General features: G+C 39.2%; 1 protein-coding gene across 1 annotated transcript in view; it reads right to left on the bottom strand.

The window, feature by feature from the left end:
• caln1 (calneuron 1) overlaps positions 1 to 25,025 on the bottom strand; it is a 73,760-nt gene that overhangs the window by 5,767 nt on the left and 42,968 nt on the right. The window contains exon 5 of the mRNA XM_036559594.1: positions 262 to 418. Within this exon, the coding sequence (XP_036415487.1) occupies positions 262 to 418 (157 nt within the window). The remainder of the gene's footprint in view (positions 1 to 261; positions 419 to 25,025) is intronic.

Raw genomic sequence — 25,025 nt, forward strand, 5'->3', positions numbered from 1 at the left:
GGCCATGAATGTAGCATGAAAGGCCTACACATGGAACGGATTCTCTGTTTTCATCAGGAGGAATGGTCAGCCAGAAGGTAAAAGTAGCACGACACACCAGTAAGGTGATAATATTATATGAGAGATCTTTGCTTCCAACTGCCTAATTTGGCTGCCCAGTTAAAGAAGCATTTAAAAGCAATTTATAAACAAAGATGGATATCATGTCCCCACTTACTGAAAGTGTATTTGGTTTGTATGAACATTCAAGGGCACACTCACCTCCTTCAAATTCTGTCTGGCAGTTGCCTGAATTCTCATTCAGGCTCTCCTCCTCGTTAATGATGATGTTTTCGATGTCCTTCATCGTGAGGTGGTCCCGGAAGGCATGGAACAGGATGTGCTTGAGCTCCTCCAATGTTATCCGCTGCATGTCGAACTGCAAAACAGGAGGTGAACAATATCAGGGGCCGCATTCAATAAAACCTTGACTTCTCAGGGTTTCAGGGTTCAGCAAGGCAGAAAGAAAACTATTGACCTGTCACTGTGAACACAGCAGCCTGTGTCAATATCTGGAGATTTTTTTTTGAAGGCATTCATGAAGCCTATACACTCAGACTGAAAGGACTCATTCAAGGCTTCCTAATCAAGGAAGGTTGAATAAAAGGAGGGCACATATGAATAAGACATGCTAGCTGGACTCAAGGACCTTCATATACATTCAGTTTTCCCTCTTTTCTCCTTTTCTCTTCTGCTACTCTATGTCCATGCAGTAAATCCCATTAGAGCTCCTGTGCAGAACTTTAAACTGCTCTACTTTTGCAGGGTTTCCTAATAACAACCAAACGGTAATAAATGCAAACACACACAGAGTTAAACAGAAGTCTGCCCTGGTCTCAGGCTGCAAGATCTTTATACAATATCTAAAGCCACTGGCTGTGGCATTTGCAAATGACAGTGAGAAATTATAACCATCTGTGCATTTCCTGCTAAACCTATGTTCAATATCTTGCACAGACTTTTTCTGTCACCTGTATGAAACTGTGCTTATGTACCATATTTATTTAATCACAGAGGCATCATCCATCGTGCGAATTGATTTTTCAGGGAGAGGTAATTACAGCGCCGGCGGATCAGCGTAACGCCTTATTTACAAAGCTGTCAGGTTAAAGGATAAACAGTCATTTCGGAAATGGTGAGACAACGTAGCTGTTGGTGACAAGTTAACGCGCCACATCATCAAGCCTTTTATGGATAGGAAATTAAGCCTTACAACAGAGAGCGCCAAACTGAACTTTACTTTTCATTTTGATTTCCCAGCAACAGAGACAATTTGGGGCAAACAGAGGAAATAATTCTGTGCGGTATCATAAGAAAGGTTCAATGTCTAGTTTTGGAGTGCTGAAGAAAAATGGATGCAGGGCCAAGCTGCGGTTTTATGAGGCTCATAAGGAGACACAACAGGATATTATAATAGTTGGCAAGCTAATAAATCTGACGGGCTATAAACTGTTACAGCCACAGTATGCACAGTGCCACTGTAAGTTATCATTTTACTGCACTTCTTGCAAGGCAGTAGAAATGAGAAAAAAGAAGTTATATGATTACTTAAACCTCGAACATGACTTTATGTACACTGCAATGTGTGTTAGTGTGATTTTGAGTAACGTTATAAGTACAATACCGGTCAAGCCTTGGGATACATCCACCTCATAGAAGGGTTTTCTTTATTTTTACTCTTTTCCACAACAATCAAGACAACATTTTAAAATAACAAAAGGAATTATGCAATGACCATCGATAAACCAATCAAAGCTCTCTAATACTGTAGATTCTTCAAAGCAGTTCCACTTTGCTCTGATGTAGCTTTGCATTCTCTCAAGCAGCTTCATAAAGAGCCACCTGTCATGCTTTTCCAAAAGAACTGAAGAAATTCTACATGTGCTGGGTACTTGTTGAAAAATTCTTGTTGGGCCATTAAATACAAAATGAATCATTTTTCAAGAAATATGTCTGAGGGGATTAGATATAAGATAATTCACTTGCATAAGGAAGAGGAAAGTCAAAGAGTTCCCAAAACAGGAGTTCAAAAAAGGATGTGTAGCTGTCAAGATACTTACTCAGAAAAGAAAAAAAATAAAATCAAATAAAGTAGCTTGTGTTTGTAGATCAACTGACTGACCACCCTATAGTCCAGATCTCAACATCAGTGAATGTGGATTGTGAGGAGCAGAATATGCAACCAACTTCTCAGACTGAACTTTGGAGGTGCGGAAAAACATCCCTGCAGATTTATTTGGAAAACTGAAGGCAAGCTGGAAAAAACTGAAAACAAAGGAGGCTGTAATAAAGGCAAAAGTTGAGCACATTAAATAATTAAAAAAATACTTTAATTATTGAGGCTGTTGTGAAAAATGAATAATTTGTACCTCATAGCTATTTTGTATAAAAATGTAATAAATTAAGGGTGGTCCAATCAAGGGTTTTTGCACAGTACTGTAAATAAATAAATAATATCTTTAGCAGGTACATTCATAAACAGATATCAACCACAATACTTACTTGTCTTATGAACATATTTCAAACAAATTCACAAGCCTTTGGATCAAAATGTCTAAGAAAAAGAAAAACACATGTTCAGTCAGATGTGTCCAAACTCTAGATTGCTACTGTAGGCCTGACCAGCACTGCTCCTATTTATTACTTCTGTGATTTAATGGGCAGAATTGATAGTGAAGGAGCAGACAGGGAAAGCTTCTATCAACACTGAAGAATTATTGGCACCTAGAATCATTTTCTAAGGCTGAAAAGGAGGCCAACACGCAACAGACTAAACAATCAATGACAATCAATATGATGACGACTTGGCTAAGCTGCCACTGAGTTTTCAAAAAGCAAAAATGTTGAATAGATATTTTCTTCAGCTCTTCCTAAAGATGATTCAAAAAAGAGTAAAAGGTCAGGGCTCGAGGTTCCAAACAGCTTTCTAACACCACACATAACGCTTATTCACCCAACAGGTAAACAGATATGCAAATCCAAAAAGGCTAAGACGAACAATCTTGACTTCTTCCAAAATGCATTCAATACTACCAATGTTTGTGTAACCAAGTGCAACTCAGATTAGGTATCCCGGACACCCTTGGCAAAAAGAACCAACTGGGAGCAAATTAATAGAGGTATAACGGTGCACTAATGTTCAGACGTTTGGAATCACTGATTCAAAAGTTTGGAATCAATTTTTAACCAAATAAAAGCAATTTGGATGCAGACAAGTGTATAAAATGATCATAATGTCAGTCTTGAGCAACTTCACAGGTTTCAAATAATTAGTAGCACACTAGGAAGCTGAAACTAAAAATGAAGAAATTTTACAACATTGTAAATGACTGAGAAAGCTGTCTAGCATTATCGATCAAGAACTGACTTAAATTAATGAACAGATTATTTCAAAAGAGGACATCAAATTTCAAGATAGATAACTTGACAAAACATTAATCTAAGATGATTACAGTAACAGTGGTGAATAGTTTGAGCATTAATCTGTATTGTATAAATTATTATTGTACTACTGTTATACAATAACAATAATAATTAAAATGGCAAGTGATTCTAAACAATGAACATCATGGTGAACAATATCAGCTGTATTCTTTTAAAGCAGCACTATGTAATATTCAGGAAACTGGAACAAGGAACACTTTGTACTGCAAGTTGTGCTTCGGACACAGACAAGTGGATGAATCTGATGATTATGAGAGCAATGAAAGAGTGTCTTGCGAGGATGTAAGTGAAATATCTATTATTATCATCATATCCTCATCAGTATAATGTTAATTTTGCAATTAAGACCTAAACATCGAGTCAGACCTTCAGTCTGGCTGTGTGACATTATGTAAACGTGTATGACGTTGTTTGAAAAACTCCTGTGAAATCTGTCCCAACACCTCTGCCTTTCAAATTATTTTTATTTTTTTATTATTTTAGGTTTTACAGGTCAACTCATAGCAGTGCACCCATACCATCTTTTAATGTGTCTTTTTTCCTGACCCTGCTACTTCTTTCAATTAAAAAAAAAAACTTAAATAGTTTTGCTTTAATTATGTCTGGATAAAAACTGTAATCAACTTTAACCACACTAGCATGTTTAATGTCATCCATTATGCTCCCAAAGGCGTGCCTCCCGCATCAGAGCTCAAGACTCATTACAGATACAATAATCACTTTTGCTCAAAATATTATGAGAATATCAAATTGTGAACCCAGAATCGAGAATCAAAATTGAATTGAGTGTATCACAGCCTTACAAACCAGGCAAAACTGAGAGCTTCCTCTGGAGAATGAGAGCATTTGCCATGTAAAGCAGCCTGGCCCTCTGTGCTGAGAGCTGGGACTGCTCTGGGCTTTTGGTGAGGTGGCACAAACCTCAATGGCGCTGATGTGACCTTTGGCCAAACCACAGCTGAACAAGTGCCATAACTTGGGGGACATTTTTACCCCTGTGGTCAATTGCGGAGCAGTGGACTACCTCAGCCAGCAACCTTTTGGCTAGATAGCAAATTCCATTTTCAGCCTCATGCTTTTTCTTCTTCAAAACTGTGGGGGGCGATTATATATCAAGAACAGAAGTAAGAATGACCTTCAAGGCTTAACAGCAGAACTGGAGGCAGTGACTAATCTCTGTAAAGGTGACTGTGTGTGTATGTGTGTGAATGTGGATCGCAGTCAGAGCACAGCAAGGCACAGTGGTATATGATCTTTTCTGTGTTCTTTGTTTTAACCAATGGAGTGTGCAGCCATAGGTGAACTGAACCTCCACAGAATCGCAAAATTCAGGGCCTTCACAAAGCTGAGGCTCTGGAACTGAGCTTATAGTTTTCCATGTTCTACTCCACTGCACTAATGCTTTAATAAAGTGCAAATCAGAGAGAGAAAATCCACCTCCACTACAACAGAATTCGCAGACAACCTGCACAGCAACACATAGCAGAAAATGCTGTATGAAATATAGACATTTTCCAATATAAACAAATTTTATCATGATAATTAAATATGTTTTAATGTCATAATGATACTACATGCCATTTTTATGGGACAAAATAATTTTAAAAATGTATAAAAATTGAAAAACTCTCACATAATGATGCTTACCATGTATCATTACCATGCAGGACTATCTGCAGTTCCCAGTGGAGTTCAGAACCTTTGCCATAGAGACCTTTACCCAAGCCACTTGTTGAACAAAACCAGGCTCTTATGTAAGGTTACGTATGGTATACTTTTGTGCCTTTTTCACTGCATACACACAGTTTGTAGCTTGTGAGCTGTGTATGTCTTGCTGTGGGTAGGACAGTGCTTGAGTAGTCTGATCATTACAGCTTCCTTTAAGATGCTCATCATAAGTGCTTCGATTTTAAAAAGCTAATTTTAAAGCTTATTAGTTTTGAAAAAGAAGAAGAAGAACAACTATTGGCTCAATATCAGTACAGACCAACTTTCAAGGTTTCAATAACTGTTTCGGTATTGGGGAAAAAAAACTATAGGAACAACTGACGAAAGTGCTTCTTTCAGAAGTACGTTGAACACACATTTTATCCCCTGTAGTGACGCCAGCACTGATCAGCACTTAAACCTTTCAGTTGCTCAAACCATCTTTGGGCCAAAAGATTTTCAAGTGCTTAAAAACATTTGGAAAAGAAAACTGTCAAATCATTAATCTCCAAATCAAGGAGGATACTGCTGAACATGAAGCTGAGAGTTGCAAAATACAACTAAAGTATTAGTTTTATGTTGACAAAACAACTGCATGTAATTTATGATGATGTTTTATTATGTTAACAAAATGCTTGCATATACTTGTTTAGTTAAGTAACTGTGAAAATCTAATTTGGAATATATCAAAAGAAGGGAAACTTTGGATGTGCAGTAGATCAACCCTAGGGATGTGCACAGGTACTCGAGTTTAATTGTATTTGCAAGCAAGTATGTTATGCTATACTTTGCTACTCCAAAAACAAGTACCTGAATGTGGGCATGTTGTCAAGAATGCATTGGTAAGGACGTGGCTGAGAAGAGGGAGACTGCAGCATCACTATCTAAGACATGGGTGCCCAATTCTGATCCTGGAGATCTACCATCCTGCAGAGCTTAGTTCCACCCCTAATCTATCTCACCTGATCCAGGTAATGAGGGCCTTCAGAAGCATCTGACTATATGAGCCAGGTGTGTTGGATCTGAACTCTCCAGGGTGGTAATCTCCAGGACCAGGACTGAGCATCCCTGATCTAGAGCTAGCAACTCTAGCTGACGTTAACTAGGATCATTAACACTACATTTGCTTGTTGACTTGTTAGCTGTGTTAGCTCATTAGCCTATCTAAAGACTAAAGATGCAGCCTTTGTTTCTCCGTTTCTTCATTTATCCAACACTAACAACTACTGATGTCCCTCAACTATTTTTAAATAATAAAACATGTTCTTCTGTGTGCTGCAAAACTTTTGTGCAACATAAGTGCTGTCAACTAAAAAGGTAAGCCTACAGCACTACATTATTTTTGGGCAATGTCCTTTTTTTGGTGTTGTTTTTCCTTCCCTGCGATTAATTCATGAACTCTTACAGATATTCAAATATCACAATTATATCTGAATGCACATAATCAAAATCGTATTACACAACATTGTTGCCTGTCACCAATACATGATTGTGAATAAAATAACTGGTCAATGGCAACATACGCCATACAACGAAGATGCTAGAACTAATGTTGTAACTAATGCTAGAGCTAATGTCCTATGATGGTGAATTATTGACAGTTCTGTGTACTGAGCTTAGAGGAAATAAGGGTACAACCTATCAGTCTGCATTGAGCTGTCGCTGTAAAACAGTGTGGGGTATATCGACACGTTTCATGCTGAGCATCAGTCTGCTTAACACCAATTACCAACGTGCTAATGGAATCCTGCTGCTGCGGCCCTCTGAAGCTGTGGCCACTCGCCCTATAGCCTGACCGCAGCTACGAGCTTTGGCATGTTTGTGTATATATTTTCAATGTCATAAAAAAATCAATGAAAAAAAAACACGTATATATTCAGTAATTATGGACCATTTCGATTGGTCATTATGAAATGCTTATGCAATGCAAAGGTCAGCCAGGATTTGGAAACTGTGTTTAAAAAAAAAATGAAATTTTACACAGTTGAGTTAGGTATGGCAGTTACAATGTGTGTGTGTGTGGGTGTTTAAGTCAGAAAGAGAGAGAGGAGACAATGAGAGCAAGTGAATAACTGAACAAGTAAATAATAAAAAGAATATTTGATAAATCTGAATGCATGAAATATACTGCGCTATATAAACTATACTGCAATTTCACTTTTATGGTGTTGTAAATTAATGTACCCTACTGCCACTCTTAACCGCATAAAGGAATGCAGAAATGAAATCTTACCCTTGAATAGATGGCCTGATTTTAGCTTCATCCCACAGCCACACTCGTTTTAAGTCATAAATCATTGCTCAGACCATTTTTACAGCTACAGAACTCAGAGTCCATCTTGCCTAACGTTTACCAGCCAGCAGTCTGACCTTGTTTGACCATGGCGTGACTTCACTGCCTGTACATCCACATGCCCCAATCAGGACGATGGGAATGAAGTCTAATAAACTTTAAGTTATGGCCACTTCTCTGGGCCTGGACTTTCACAAAATTCAGACTTCAGCTCTACAGGTCCTAAGCCCCATAGAGGCTGCCAACACCTCTGCTCTTGTACTGGTCACTGGCCCAAGACACTTATACAATGACTGACGTCTCCGAGCAGACACGCTGACAGGAATACAAAGCAGCGATGAGCACCTGAAGAAAACACACACTACATCATTCTCTGGGCCAGCGCTGAGCTCCGGTCCTCCGAGACACAGAGTTTTCTCATTTCCAGAAGCCATTTAGCAGGCCACCCTGCGTCACAGCTCCACCATTACCAAGAGCAACCAACCAGAAACAGAATTAAGAAGGCATGCCCTGCGGCATTTTTAAAGATTCCAACAGCGTACCAGTAAGAAAGCATCAAGGGAATGTGCTGTGTTTGAGTCATATTGCTAACAGAAATGTACCACTGTAGGGTAGTTTTTTGAGTTATATGGTTTACATCACATCATTTATGTCTCAGAATGGTGGCCATAGTGACCGCTCTTGCTCTGTAAAAGAGGATTCTCTGATTTCAATCCTGGAGGACAAGTTCAAGGAGTGCCTCAGAATATGTTGAATCAGGTGCTCTAGAGCAGAACAAACAATGAAGAACTTTGTTATGAAGCGAAGTTGTCAAGCCAAGGTTCTGGAAGCCAACAGCACTGCGGACCACACCCAACCCACCTGACTCAACGCATGAAAGGCCTAAAGACGCTAAATCACTTTACCATCTATCAGTGGAGTAGGTTTCATTTAAACTTGGGGGGCTGAGGGGTCAGCATTAAGGCTATGTTGCCTTAGGGAATGTGCAATTACTAAAAAAAAACAGACAAATGGCAACCCTAACAAACACACGCAGGCAAAACTAGGCTACAGGGAAGAGCTACGGCCTGCGGTACATAGGGTGGCAGTGTCTTACATTAGGCTGCTTAGTTTACCTCATTTTAGACATCCTTGACAGTCTTGAACATTAGAAGAGTGGAGTTTGCTCTGTCTTCCACAGGAAAGGAGCATGAAAGACACTGATTATATTTATGGACCCATACACAGACTGCATATTGCTGTTGTTGGAACAAAACCTTGTATCTCCAAAATGATAACTTTACAGGAGAAGGAAAAAACATACTTTACTTTTAATGTAAGTCAATGGAACCAGACTCGTCTCCAAATAATGTTGTGTTTCTTTTGGTCTATTCTTCATGAAATTTACACACAATGTAAATGGCAACAGGCAATTTCAAATTATGTCAAAAACTGAAAAATGACAGAAATGGAGATGCAAGGTTTTGTTCCAAAAGCAGCGATATGTGTGCCTAAAGTTGTAACAGAAAATATGGATTTAACCAAAGATCCTCACCGTTTAAGCCATAGTTGTGGGGTGCGCCACCTTTTGCTCACCTCTAACATGCTGTTTGATTTATGATTACACCATAGGGAAATATCAACCAATAATTTTAACCAATAATATCTGAATATTAGCAGTGGGAATCTCTAGGCACCTCACGATTCGATTACGATTCAGAGGGCTGCGATGCGATTATAAAACGATTATCGATGCATCTCAATGCATCTTTTTTTCTATACATGATTTCTATTTTCTTACTGTCTGAGGACTTGGTAGTTTTAAAGCAAAGTATTTGTAATGATCCATAACGCATTTACGTCCAATATCTTTTAGTAATAAAACAAATGGAAGTGATGTGGCAAGTGAACTAGAAGGCTCTCATTAACTGCTCTTGTTTGGAGACGCTGCTGCCACTCATCTGTGATAAAATGCGCAGTTACGGTGAAATAAGATAAGTGGTAATGGATGTCCGCACAGCACATTATATATTCTTTAGGGATTTCATAACTTCGGTTTTGGTTTCGTGGGGGGGGGGCGCGCAAAAGACTGCAGGTCACGCCGAGCTAGTAGCGAACGAAAAAGAAAAAGAGAAAGACAGACGAACATTTGGAGATGAATGGACGGAGATGGAAGAAAAGTGGCTATAGCTGAAGCTTAAAGCAGTACAGAGTAAGTCTGTGTTTTTTCGTTTATATTTTTTAGCCTATACTAGGACATTAATACATACTTAGACATACTGGACATAAAATGTTGCGGCTCCCAAGGTGGTTTGACTTTGTTGAAAGAACAAAATGTCTCTTCTTATCATTTGTGTTGTGACTCCTGATCTAACCTGGTTTTTAATGCAGAGGGAGCCGGTCGGATTTCTCACTCATCCAGTAGTGTTTTTGTTATGTGCCACCAGAGACTGTCCGGGCGCTGCACTTCCGAACTTTCAAGTTCCGCCTTTTGCGTTCCGTCAACATTACGTTATAAAGTAAATATTTAGAAAATCGATTTTTGACATTTACGAATCGATTCAGAATCGTCCACGTCTGCATCGCGATGCATCTAAGAATCGATTTTTTCCTGCACCCTTACTGAATATTCTGAAACTTTTTTGATATCTAATATCTTGACCGCGATGCTGATTCCTGAATAATACTTTTTCCAATACCTTCTTTTAAATTACAAAACAAAAGTGGGTGGGCCCTAAACCATAAATGAGAATGAGTACCATAAAAAAAATCACGTCATGGCATGGAAGCATTCATAATTCGTGATTCATGTTGGCTGGTTTCCTCATACTATGTCTCAGGGAGTCACTGATATTGTCCTCTTGCTCACTGGTAGTCTGAACCTGGGCTTCTGGAAAGTTTCTTTGCAATAATGTCTATTGCAGGAAATGCATTCCAAATAAAACTGAAAGAGGTGCCTTAAATCAAGGCAAATACTAAACTCTGCAGTTAAATGGCTTTCCAGTCCAACACCCCTGCTATAGCCAGCCTTGCACAGGATAAAATGTGTACCAACAAAGCAATATGCCAATGAATTCTTGAATCTGCCTGACAATTTTCCAGCACACACTGTGCACATATTAATTATACAGGCATGTCTAGTAAATTTATGGACGAAGAGCACTTTAATCTCATAGAGCCCCCATCGAAAAGAAGCCCCAAGTGCACAAGAGTTATGATGTGCCAGGCTGCCTGGCTAAGCCCTGGATAAGAGTGCGCCACATGCCCTTGTTATTCAAGCTCAGCTCAGCAACAATATTGATCCCAATCTCTTAACAGCCTCCATTATGCAACAGGACCATGCCACCCCCTCCCTTCACTCCCTCAAAGCTATAATTTATGATTCCATTATCAAAACTTACCAACATGTCAAAGAGTGGTGTGTTAATAAAAGCGATAGCTTTAGCATAGCATGTGCTAATAACCCTGCTGTGAGGGGGGAGGAGGGTGATGGAGGAACTAGAGAAAGAGCTGACATTGACAAGCACAAGGACACTGTTTGTCCAGCTTCACAGACAAGAAGGACAAAATGGATGCCAGCCTTACACGGTACAAAAAGAGAAATTTTGTCTTGTAACGTTTCCTCACACTATGCGACTGTATTGGCCACATCTAAGTAAGCTGACCTGTCGATGTAACCCTTCTTTTAGGAAGGAAGACAAATGTGGACATGAACTTTAGTCATCAACAGTCACAGAAAACAGTGGACCTTGCTGAAATAAATGCAGTATTATGAGGCTTGTATGAGTTTTTAAGAAAACATTTCACAAGTGTTCCTCGTATTAGTTTTTCTCCTATATCTTGGGCCAGAATTAAAGTGTGTGTGTGTGTGTGTGTGTGTGTGTGTTGAGGGGGGTTGGGGTCCCAGTCCCAGTCCCAGTCCCAGTCCTCCCATAAGAGTAAAAGGACCTCCCATAAGAAAGACAAAATTGAACCCGGGGGTGTTCTGTGAAAATTTCAATATTTAAGACAGCAACAGCCATGAAGATGCTGAGAAAATAAATGCTGTAAGCAACCATGCCATAAGCCAAAAATATGTTTTTGTTAGCATAGAGTTTTCTTTTTAGGCTGTTTGAACAAATGTGATAGGCATCATGCAATAGGCAAGTGTAAACATTACCCAACAACCAGTATATGATGGGAATTTCACCCAGTGTATTTGGTTTACATAATATGGGACCACCTGAACCTGTCTGCTGAAAACTATATATTTTTTCCACTACCTATGAAATATATTTCAATTAATTGACTAAGAAAAGAAAATTGACTTGTCAGGTTCACAAAGTGAAGTGTTTTTCTTTTTTTTCTTTAATTTTGTTCACACTGGAAAACAGATAATCATAAAATAAAAAAGCCTGAACCACTAAAAAGGCTGAAAGACCTGTAAGTCCTGCCTAAAGTCATTGCTCCTTTTTGCTATTTAATACTGTTCCCTGTGCTCTGTGAAAGACAACTATGAAGAGTATAAAACAACCTTAATTTGGTAGGGATGCACTGATGTGTCAATTTAAATAATAATATTGACATTTTAGTGAAGTAGCCCAGCATTGCCTAATCTGCGAGAGTACAAAAAATATGTCATCAAATATTGGTTTGAAATACTGGTTAAATCTAAACTCCATTTTTTAAAGGTATTTTCTGCTGATACCGACATGAATCCAGTATCATCACGGCCATATAATTCAGTCTTTGAGTGATGTGTTTTTTCCTGTCATTTACTCCTCTGTGAAAAGGTAATTTTCTTGGTGATAATTCTGTATGCTAATGACCACTGCACACAATGGCTGTCTCAGTAGAAGGGGAGGGGAATGGGCTGTGATCACTGTGCCACAGTCCAACAGTGGCAAGAAGGGTCTCACTGCAGAGCCGCAGTACCGCACTCTCAGCTCTGGACATGACATAACATAGTGACTACTGTAGCTGCCGTATGTTGCACTTTGGTACATGGAAGGCACGGAAGGAGTGTGTAATGTTTCTAGAAACCCTTAAACACTATGGCTCAAATGGCTTCTTACTCCCTACATAGTGGACTGTGTGAGCTATAAAATTTGGATTTCTACACAAAAATAGTGCAGTATTTATCCTATAGTGAACTGCACATGTGGCAGAATCTCAAACTTTGTTAGACATGTTATGCACTATTTGGGTGCTGGAGTCATTACTTTAAGATCTATGTAGTGTACCACATAGGGAGCAGGGAGCTGTTTAGGACTCAGCCAAAGTGATCAAGAAATAAAGGGAAGTTTGTGGTGCGGTTGAGCTGGAGAGACTGGCTATGTGAATGAGCGGCTAATCAGTAATGATTTACACTTATTCATGGTTAACAGCAGCTGGCAGCACCGAAATATACTTTAGTACTAATAGATCCGAAAACGTTACTATAAATACAAAAAGTTAAAAATGGTTTCTCTCATCTACTAAGAGTAATTAATAGGTGTTCAATCCACCATTTACTGCCGTACTCATAAGAGCTGAAAGTGCAGCTGCAGTTCCTAGAACGATACTGCTGACAATGGCTGCAGATGACCACAGCATACATGCTGAGTTTTTAAGCTTGTTTACAATAAAGCCAAAAACAGTCACTAAATCATGAACATCTACCAAACAAGCATGTCATTACACATCACTGTTTAATGCAGAAACCTTATAATTTGATGTGTGGTCGCTTTTTCTTTTAACCCATTTTGCTACCACTAATGCCAAGTAAGGCCACTAAAGCTTTCTTAATGTAACGCAGAATTGAGCAGCATGTAGAATCATATACTTTCCGTAAAGTTGAAATATGACAAAACAGCAGAGACTTTTCACAATTTCTTAGATGGTTGATACAATACCAAGTAATGTGAAATGGCAGGTCCAGGTACAGGGAATGAACTGGAAGTGATTATTTGCACAGACAGTCTGCTAGTATGAGACGAAATTCATTCATAAATCTTCTAATGTAGCTCCTGAGTGATTGGAGGCGTTTCCTAATTCTCCATCATGCTTGTCTTTTTTTTAAACTAACAGCATGCATGTATACAATGAATGCACACATCAAGCGGCCAGTTCACGAGATCTTATCCATTTTATCCATTCTGTCTGTTAGAATCCTAGGTCTTGTAGCTAGCTTTAGGCACTAACAAAATTTCCTTGTGTGAGCTCAGATCTGTTGTACGAGTCGTGGAGTCTGTCAGTCTCCAAAGCTACAACGTTTTTAACCATTTTTGACTTTTGCCTGGTCTCTTTTATTATATTACTGAATTTGAGGTATTAATTGGAAATACATTTAGACAACACTGTCCAATAGGATAACATCAACATGATTACACTAATTTATTTACATTTATGTATTATATAATTTAATTTCCATTTTCAAACTCAAAATCTCACCAAAAAAACAAAAAATAAGGATATGAACATCTTGAACAACAACACATTACTAGAATGGCCCTCATGTCGTGCGCTACTTCTGCACTGCCAGGAGGTGAAGTGCTCTGTGAGAAGTGGCTGTGTAGCAAGAGCTTAAACTGATGATGAAGCATGGAAAGAAACAGGCCTAGCCCAACCAATGCTAGGCTAATGTGTGTGACTGTCAGTGTTACCAGACTGCACAGATTCCTGCCAAACTGTATGGATTTTGGTTGGATATGTTGGGGTGAAAAGTGGTTCTGTGGCTGGACAAAATTTGGCATGGTTTGTCATTATTTTGGCAGGTTTTAAAAAAGCATATAAAATGAATATTATTTAATTATGCAGCTGTAATATGAATAGGCCTAACCTCTCCTTACAGTCAGCTATCAAAACTGTGACTGATATACATTTTGGTCACTCCTGTCAAGAGGGGTCCATTACCCCGCCCAACGGTATCGTTCACAATCAATGTCAGCAGTTAACATACCCAGTTTATTACTGACGAAATGGATGTGCATTCGTGTCAAAAAAGGCACCGCTTATCAAGTTCAATCTGCATTACTGACTATACATAGTTCTGCTATAGAAAGAAAGTGGAACGGAAAGAAGGAAATTCACTAATAAATATAAGGAAATTCACTATTGCCTTTCTGATTGCATGGGCTCATGGATCCTATCATATACATACATACATCATCTAAACCGCTTATCCTTCTGGGTCGCGGTGGGGTGCTGGAGCCTATCCCAGCTGTCATTGGGCGGAAGGCAGGATACACCCTGGACAGGTCACCAGTCCATCGCAGGGCAGACAGACATACACATTCACAGACACACTCACACCTAGGGGCAAATTTAGCATGTCCAATTGGCCTGACTGCATGTCTTTGGACTGTGGGAGGAAACCGGAGTACCCGGAGGAAACCCACGCAGGCACGGGGAGAACAGGCAAACTCCACACAGAAATGACCCTGGTCACCCGGCCAAGAATCGAACCCAGGCCATTCTTGCTGTGAGGCGACAGTGCTTTCCACTGCGCCACCGTGACGCCCCTATAATATACAGCACATTAAAATATTTTAATACTTTGAAACACTGATGTTTTTAATGCTTTTAGCGAAATTATTTATAGTTCCTTTTATAGGTATTTCTTAGTTGTCCAACAGAGATACTAAAATTACGTACAAAGCTTTTCTTCGTAAACATATTTGTTTAAAATATCGACACTGCCACCAAGTAACAACAAAGGCTTATCTGCAAATTTTTGAAGGCAAGACATCAGTGGTTAATATATCCATATCTATTATTGATGTCATGTTGGTTAAAAGCTGCATTATGTTTAAAATGACCTTACACTGGTTTTAGTGTGTACTTTCTGTGAGTTGTTTTATGCATTTTGGCGCGTTTTGAACATTTTTTGGCTGGAAACTATAGAAGCAATCTGGCAACCTTGGAGACTGTTGAGAGCAAGCTGTTTATGCATAGCTATCCACACGAAAGTCAGCAGGTTTCAGAGTTGCTCTTCTACTCATATCGGATTGTGACACTGCTCAAACTGTAAGACGTCAGAAATTAATCAGAAAGTCTGACAGCTCATCAAATGCCTTTGTGGGGCATCGTTTACCCCTCACACTGACAAACCGCATTCGATCCCGATCCGATTTAGCCATGACTCAGAAAATTAGCCGGCAACAGGAAGATTATGTCACATCCGTACAGCATAAGCTCAGCATTAGCCATTAGCCCAGATCTCAGCCTCAGAACTTATTTCTCTCTCACTGTGTGCAAAGTGACCTGGGCACATGGCTTGTGTCAAACTTATGAGCTGACAATGCTGTCATATCAAATAGGCTGCAGCTGCGATCACAGGGTGTCCTCTGCCTCGCTCCCTCCGTGCTTCTCTGCCCTTTTCCTTTGTTATTTAGTCGCCAAATCCAGACGGCTGCTCGGCACCGGGCCTCCACCGCTGAGTCCGGACTGCAAATCAGCATGACCTTTCTGTGGTAAAGCAGCTCATAGCCTGTTCCGAGCATGAATTCCCTAGAATCCCTATGAATTCCCTTAATTAGCTGAAAATGTAACCAACAGTTTCCCCAATTCGCTAAACATATGAATACTGCGGAACAGTTTATGGAAAAGGGATGCACCGAAATTTCGGCCAATGAAAAAATTTTATAGCAGCGCTTTCAGCTGAAAGAGGAGAAAAAGTGGGTAAAAAAGTAAAAGATTATGTCGGAGTGTCAAAATGTAACACTCTCAAATATGAAAGCTTTAAGTACTGTTTATCTGATGGTCTCAGATGTGGTGGTCTACTAGGTCTTTTAATTTTTTTTTCCAGTTTTGGAAACTCTCAGTTTTGGAAAATGAATAATTTACACTTAATGGCTGTTTTGGCAGGAAATTAAATAAACAAAGGTCTATGACTTTTGCACAACACTACATAAATGAGGTTTAATTTGCAAATGCACAAATTGGAATCTGTGTGGGTAGGCACTTTAGTTATGACAATGGCAACTTAGTAACTAACATTGCTAGTATAAAGGTAACAATAATTCAACAAATATACTCTGAATAACACATACTGCACAACACAAACACAACAAACCTCATGAATCTGTTTACAGTAATCAACAACACTTTGGCTATTTACAAATAAAACGCTAAACAGTCATCCATATATTCACTATGACTATATGCAGATTAGCCCCTAAGCTAATCAGTACAGCAGAGTCCCTTGCACACCAACTGTAGCGGATGCAACACTATAAATTCACATAAACCCATGAGTTTTTTCTATAGTGTCAAAAAACAAGTGTTGGAACTGTTCAAAGACTTGAGTAGCTCCAGGCAACGCAGGGCTCTTTAAGTTAGTGCAGCTCACACTAGTTTCAAAGAGCATACATTCTAACCAGCAAGCAGCCATCCCATTAGCTATTAATAAACATGAATCGTGAATCGTGAATCCATCAGCAAGAGGAAACGTCTCTCTTTTAACTACAAGGGCAGAAACTCCAGAGTTGAGTCACTCATTAAACTCAATCAGTGCACAGATTCTTCTGGGACAGTCTCTGAATCTGCCAGCTTTACACATACGATGTTACTGTATGGCTGAAATGACTACACGCAGTGTGTCTGTCATCGTTTGGCTTTAATGCTTCTCTGTCCAGTGAGAGTCCCCACACTGCCCTATTTCCATATCTGAAATTAAAATCTGCTCCCCTGCTTTCATATGCATGCTGCCATGACACTGAAGACAGTACTGCCACCGCATGCATGTAAATTCACAACGTTTCGTCTGCCATCCACCCAGATGGAGTGTATTACTCTACACGCATTTGTAAAGGGACGGTTCAGCAGGTTGGCAATCGATTTCTGTTTTCAGTCAGATACAGTTGTTTTTTGCATCTGTGTGGAGAAATTCCATTTGGCTGCAGTAGAGTAAAGCAACTGTCCTTACCAGGAGGGAACGGTTGCCACTGGATTTCATAAGGATTCAACTAGACGGGTTCAACTTTCAGGCAAAGCCAATTCAGATCATCACAATTTGATTTCCATCTGGAGAAACCAGGCGCAATAGTTACAGCTGGAATATGCAGTTTCTAATGGAATTTGCCTTACGATATACAAGCTGAAGTGTTGGAACCAGGCCTATGCACAGGCATTTTTCGGGGTCACAGGCTCAAGAGGAAAAAAGGGCAACATGAACATGAATTAAACCCAATTTAATTCAATGTATATTGCAAGCACTCTTCTAGAGAGAGACAGTGCAGTCATGTTTCAGATAAAACTAAAGTAGTGGAAAGGAGTTTTTCAAAAGGCACCCAAAAGAGCTGATGTTACTATTTGTGGTTGGATGTAAACTCCAGTCACCAGCATGCAAAACTGCGGCGTTACTCACTACACCATTTAAGCACGATGCAGTTTGCAAAAAGAACTCTCTTTAAGAGCACCAGAGTCTCATATGATTCGCTGTTTTTTTTTCATAATGATGAAAATGTAGTGTTGCAAATTATTATTGCCAACACTGGTTACTGTTCAAAACAATTACATGTGATGATTTCTTAGAGATTTTCAGTGTTTGATTGGTGGAATTTCCAGCGCTGTGGTGAGGCATGATGGGTCGAGTTACTGAAGAGAACAGTGACGTGTTGCTCATGAACGAGTCGGCTCTTTTAGGTGAATGTTGGGAGCCGATTCTCACTGAAGAGCTGATTTTTTTTCTTTTAGAAATCAAGACAAATCAAACAAGTAGATCTTATAACATTGTAGCTGAAAATCACAGGCCTCCTGGATTTCCATGGAACATTCTGGCTCCGCCCCATTATTATCCCCAACACCTGCTGTTTTTTTGTGTTGGTCTGTCTCATTTCCTTTATAGTGGTTTTTGTGTAATTCTTTCGAAGTGAGCCTCACTAGTTCTCTGATTTTTGCCTGTAACTTTTCTTTTGTTTGATGACTGACTGATGGATTTACATCTGCATTTAATGTCTGACTCAATGAAAATTTTAAAGCAACAAAAATAATGCAATTTTGTTAATTAAATAAATTGATCATAAGGTAAACTAAAGTTTAATGAAACTTAAATGATAGATAATATTGCTAACGTAACTAACTTTGTGAACTAAAATCTAGAACAATGAAGCCCTATCATCAGGAGATCGTGAGTTTGATCCCTGGTGATGCTACAGCCATCCGTGGCCAGGAGTCCAGAAGAGCACAATTGGCCTCACTCTCTGGGCGGGTACAAAGGCCCCGCCTCTTCCCCCCATCACTCAGCGTGATGCTAGTCAGCTGACATAGCAGAACTGGTGATTGGCGCTCTCCTCCGAGCGCGTTCGGCTGTCCAATGATGTTGCGTGAGCGGAGTTTGAAAAGATGCGGTGGTTGGCTTCACGGGTCTCGGAGGAAGCCTGTGTTAGCCTTCGCCCTCCTAGCGCTGGTGGTATTGTGTGACTGGGGGAGTCCTAACTAGTGGGCGGAATCGGAAACGACTAAATTTGGGAGAAAGTTGGGTTTCCAATTCCAAAATAAATAAATAAATAAATAAAATTCTAAAGTTAAAGGAATTACATGGAAATTCATTCTTCTCAGGTTATCTCTGACAATATCTTCTTACCAAATTTTTGCCCAAGCTGCTATAGCTACATTTTCATTCATGGATTTTATGTGTATTTTGCCATATTAAACATTTTTCTGTGGTTAAAAAAGAAATGCAAGTCATACAATTAAACAAACAGCATTGACAAGCTGCTCACTCTATACTTCCCAAAGTGCTTTTACAGACGTGACACTGAGAGTTTTACTCTCTTGTACAGAGCAGCTCTGTACAAGAGATTTTTTTTTGGTAAAAAAAAATTGCATATTTTTTGCCAACATTTCACAGATACTCACTTGAATTCAATTTGACAGCTGGATCAAAACCTGGCTTATGATGATTCCATGAATATGGTACGATGTGTAGATGATTCTGCAACAAAACTGGTGTAGCCCCAAGCTATATGACTCATACATAACAATCAGACTTATACTATTATTAATGACTTCTGTTAAGCACAACTGTTACTGCTTGCAGTTTGCTCAGCTACAGCTGCAGGTGTATGTTAGACTGTAGCACCAAGGAAGGAAAAACAGCTGTTTCATTCCAGCAACGTTACATTATTTTATTACTTATCACTGGGATAAAAGTAATGCTAAGCATGACAAACCATAAAGCTGTATATTTAATCTACTGCAGTAAATAGTTATTTTTCATCTTGCTACATATTTGCCAACTACACTATAGTGTGCACCTAAATTTCCACAGTAGCAACCACTGCAGATTTTCCAGCCAAAGTTCCGTTTCTTTTGTTCCGCTGCCTCACTATTCACTTTTCTCTTGATGCATTGGCCTTGTCTAGCCTGCCACATATGATGAAACATTCTAGTAAGAACATTTGTTAAATTCAAGAGATAATCATATGCAATAATAAGCAATTAAATTAGCTGTTATTTCTGCAGTGCATTCAGCTGTGCCAAGCAAGTGTGTGTGTGTAGGTGTGCTTTAAGTGTATGTAAGTAGCTACTGGTGAAGGTTCACACAAGTGGCCTCTTCTCAGAACGCAAGACTGCAGGCAAAGCAAAACCAGTCTTAATGAAATGTACCAAAAAAAAGGTAACCAAGGTGACTTGCATGTAATTAAAGCAATGAAGAGCTGGGTAGTGTGTGTTTATGTGAGCAAATGTGCAAATTTATGTGAGAGAAAAAGAGAGAGAGAGAAAGAGAGAGAGGAATAAAAAGCTTCAAAGAAATCTAATTACTGTTGAGGCTTAGAAGTACACAGATCCATTAACCCCTTACATGGCCAGGGCTCGCTGGCAGGCCCAACATTTTATTACACATTTTATTACATAACCTCAAAACAGCTCGACCAGTTTGCAGCGGAGTCCTTGTAGTTACTGAATAATAAGCCTCAGATTTTGCAGACACCCTTAGGTCCAATCCCATTTCTTATTTTTACCCCTACCCCTTGTTTTCGAGTGTCATCTTGCCCCTTGGAACTGAGTTACAAGTGGTAGAGGTTGAAAACTTTCCCTATGACATGGGACCCTCAGATAAAAAAGAACATTGCTTCATTAACAGGCTACTAGAGGTGCTCTGTAGGCGCCTGCCAGTCTGCGGTGATAGCAGAGGAGGGTAAAGTTCAGCAACCTCACTGCTGGGCTTTAGTTACATTTAGTGAATCATATGCCTTCAAAGAGGGGGGATGGAATAATTATTTATTATCACCCACCCCTAATTCTTCACTGATATGAAGCTGAGGTTAGCTAATTGCCAGCTTCTTGTTTGAATTTTCCTGTTTCACCCTAAAGTAGTCCAGCAGTTCTGACGCCTGAGGGGCCAGAAAGTAACTGCTGCACCATTTAAGGTGGAATGGAAAATTTAGCTAGCTAGCTACCAAGACATCAGCACACTACGAGCAATTTTTTATGCTTATTATGAAGAAAAGGACCATAATACACTGAAACGACATTAAACTATGACGATACAATGGTTATTGTAATGCTTTAACAGAGAAAATACTCACATTCACGTTTCTTTGGTCGTTCACGCAGCCATGTTGTTGTTTTTTCTTTTTTTCTCATAGCACTCCGTTTGGAGTGTGCCTCTGAAAAACCTCCATTTGGAGAGCACTAACACTTCACTCTACCCCTCCATCTCAACAAAAATCAGGACACCCTACCCCTAGACATGAATGCGCAAAACGGAGGGGTAAGGGCTAAGTGGTAAGGGCAAGAGGTGAAATGGGTTTGGGCCTTAAAGGGGCAGGTGCCTACATTTCTAAAGAGGCACACAGATCACATTTTTAAAAACGCCATCTACAGTATAACCTGCTGAACCTGCTGAACAAAATGTATAATTAGAATTACTTCAACATGCTGTCAGACAACCTTCCAATTACCTCTGCAACAAGTAATCAATGTTATCAATAACAGGAATAATACAAAATCTTTGGCAACGAACGCTGTTATCGACTAGTTGTCACAATGACGTTTAGATCACTTGACAAAAAGGGAAAATACGGAGAGCGGAGACTACGAAAGTAAAAATTACGGGAACAGTTCACTTTAATATCATCTAAAAAGACACCTGTAAAAGGTGTAAATCTGTTCTCACTTTTGACGGCAGTATGTGAAGATCTAGAGAAACAGCAAGTTAGAAACAGCATGTCTGCTTTTCAGCGAGCTCTGTTTTGGCTTAGCAAAATAAGCAGCGTTGGCTGAAAGGTTGAGCATTTTCATCTAAACTGCATGGCTATATTATACTACCTCGTTGCTAGCGTGCTAATGCACACAGACCGGGTTGTCCTCACAGATACAGATATTTTAAAAGCATACTTTCTTTCATGTTTTGGCCTCCCACCCACAAGAAAAAAAAGTGATTTAGGTCAAAGAAAACTTCTGCTTATGGAAAATGCTCTCCAAGGTGGAGGTTTTTTAGAAATCGTTGAAACTGTGCGCATGGTTATAGCTGTTTGATGAGTGGTGAACATGCTTTATAGCCATGCATGTCTGACATGGCTGATAACCGGGCTGCGTCGGTGTACTTGGTAATATAAAGTTTGATTACATGTTACCAAACAAATAAAGTAATTAATTAATCTTTGCTTCATCATTAGAAGAGAAGTCATTTGAATAGCAATGCAAAATTCTTGTAGAATCAAACTACCTCCATCATAGTACTTTGCCTACCATGAAAGGCTAGTTCATATGTTGTTCCTTTGTTGTTTCTGCACCTGTCACACTGAGTGAAATAGCATTTTTGAGGGGAATGCAGACAGCATCTTGCGGCACTGTTGAAGTCTGATGTAGCAGTTAGGAGAGGTGTTTTATGTTTGTAAAAGCACTGTGCAAAAGGGGGAATAATTCTTTAATTTTAAATTTGTCAAAAGACACATTTTCTATGATGTGAAGTATTTAGTTACCGACGGACTACTGGCTGCACTTTTTCCTTTCAGGATTAATCTATTAATCAAAGCTATAATGAACCAATTAATCGATTATGGAAATCATTGCTCACTGCAGTATAAAGTGTCGATAAAATATCAAAACATTTTCATAGTTAACATTGTTATTCCACTGAAAATAACTGAAGACTTTCATGCTGAATTACTTTCACAGGAACATTTCTGATTTGTTATTCCTGATTATCACTATAACAGTTGAGACAATAAACAAGTTAATGAACAGAGGGGTTATTTGAGTTAGGTCTGCTACATCTCAGACCAGTTTTGTGAAGAAAGTTAAGCAGAAATGGATAGTAAGGCCTTCTGTATGTATTATATTGTTTCAACAAAGTTACTGGGTTTCAGCTGGATTAACTAACTAACTTCATCTACTCAGTAAAGTCACTGCAAAGACAACATTGTAAAAAGCAAGCAATACATGACAATAATACCAATTCAAGCGAAAAACTATTTAGATAGAAAAGGCTGTTAAGCAATTGCCGGGGCTTGGGTTGAGCCTGTCAAAGAAATGACTGGTTAAATAGCTGGTTCACCTTTTATGAACATAATTTTAGTGCAATTCCTGCATTAAATAATTAGCTATTTAATTAGAATTAGGCAGAATACTTTAAAAAGTAGTGTTGGCTGAATAATGAATTCACCGTCCTACATGTATTTAGTAACGTAATTAGTAACAAAACACAAAAAGTAAAGTATTCAGACAGATCAGTACAATATCTTAAGGTACATGGAAAAAACTTGTATTTAATTCAAGCGGTTCCTCACTGTTACTGGTTGACAGTTATCTTCATGTAATTCAAATCATTTGCATGAAATTCTGATTATTTTTTCCCTCTCTCTCACCTGCTTCAGTCCACTGCTGCTCCCACAAAGGAGTCCACTGCAACACACGCTTAGCTTATCCTTCACAAACGTCTAATACTGAAGAAACGATCAGTTTGATCATCCCTCAAAAGAGCTCAGTAATGGTGAGATTATTGGTTGTCTCATCATATTGATTTATCAGTCTACTCAGGCTTTAGCAGAAACTTCAGTGTTTGTCAGGAAGCCATTAAAAGAGGTCCTCTTTAGAGTTCATCTAATGATGTTTCTTTTGAAGATTAGATGGATTTTTATGTAGTGAGTATTCTAAAAGTGTTCTCCAAAAAAAGTAAACGTAACTGTATCTTGAATACTGCCTTTACAAAATGTAACATGGACTGAATACAAATACTTAATTTTTGTATTCTGCATACATATTCTGAATACTTTTATACATCCCAACCCTGTATTTACCCCCTTAAATGGCCAGAGCCCACCAGTGGGTCCGAAGTTTTACTACAGACTTCTATAACCTAAGAATAATTCAGCCAATTCGCATGGTAGTTTATGTAGTTACTGTTGATGTAGTTAGGGCCTTAGCAAAAAAAAAGGGGCCAGTGCTTGAGTCACCCTCACTGCATATGTATGAGAAGCAACATAGTAAGAACTGTTTACTTTGACTATTTTCACAGTACTTCATCCCTAGTACAGCTGGTCAATAATATTGATCAATTTTGAGGTCCTGTGGATTCCTCAGGGACAGCAAAAAAAAAAAACATCTATAGTGTCTTACATTGTAACCAACGGACACCTCTGCAAATTCCTAGTGGACATTCATAATTTTTCATAATCTCAGAATTTTCATAATCTCAGAACTACTCACACTACACAATATTTATCGCTTGCGACCTGTTGTTTGTTAGCATAGTTGTGCTCACACTACGTGACTGATCGCAGATGAAGCTCACACAGTCAACAGTCCTTCTGCTGTAGGGATCCCTGATGAAGTGCGCCGGATTCCAAAATCCCACCGACTGATGAAAATAAATTGTCAATCACATGCCAAACTGGAGCTTATTTGCTCTAGTCATTGCGTTTTGCACTAATTTGTGCAGAAAGAAGAAAGAATGAATTGTGGAGAAAGAACAAAAAACGATCCCATCATATTAAAAGAAGCTTTCCTGTTCTTGGCAGAGCTCTACTAGCCTCCCCAAGTGTCCTCCACCAGACACATAAAGCTCAAGCAAAATCACTTATTGAAGCCATATCGATAGGTATCTCTTAATTGAACTATAATAAATAACGCTGAACAAAAGCTATTCATAATAAAGAATGAGGAGTTAAAAACATGAGCACTGCTCATTTTCAAGCACTTGCAACTTGCAAGAGATGTCAAGGACAGGGCTAAGTCCCCATATAGTCAATAAAGCAATAAAAAGCTGCTGTCTCCAGGCTTCTCAAGCATCACCTTAGAGCAGATAACGGAATGACAGAAGTCCCATTAAGAAACAGTTACAATAGATGGTGTCATTTTCACAGAAATCCAGCTTTCAGCTTTTTGAACATAATACTCAGATGATATGATTAGAGCTATATAGCCTGGAGTCGAGTAGGCTTTATTATGCAAGTGACAGCCGTCTGGATCATCAGCGAGCTTCGGTAATGACATTTTGCGTTCAGATCCGGGGCGTTTTTTGATAATGATTACAGATATATTTTTTCCTTCTTGTAGCCTTTCCTTTCGAAAAGCGGACGCCCCCGTAGCACAATTAGCCCTCTGCTGTCGCTTGTCATGAGCTGCAGAGTGAGGCGTCAGTCATTATGTGTCA

Source organism: Colossoma macropomum, unplaced genomic scaffold (genome assembly GCF_904425465.1).
Source record: "Colossoma macropomum unplaced genomic scaffold, Colossoma_macropomum, whole genome shotgun sequence".
NCBI lineage: Eukaryota > Metazoa > Chordata > Actinopteri > Characiformes > Serrasalmidae > Colossoma > Colossoma macropomum.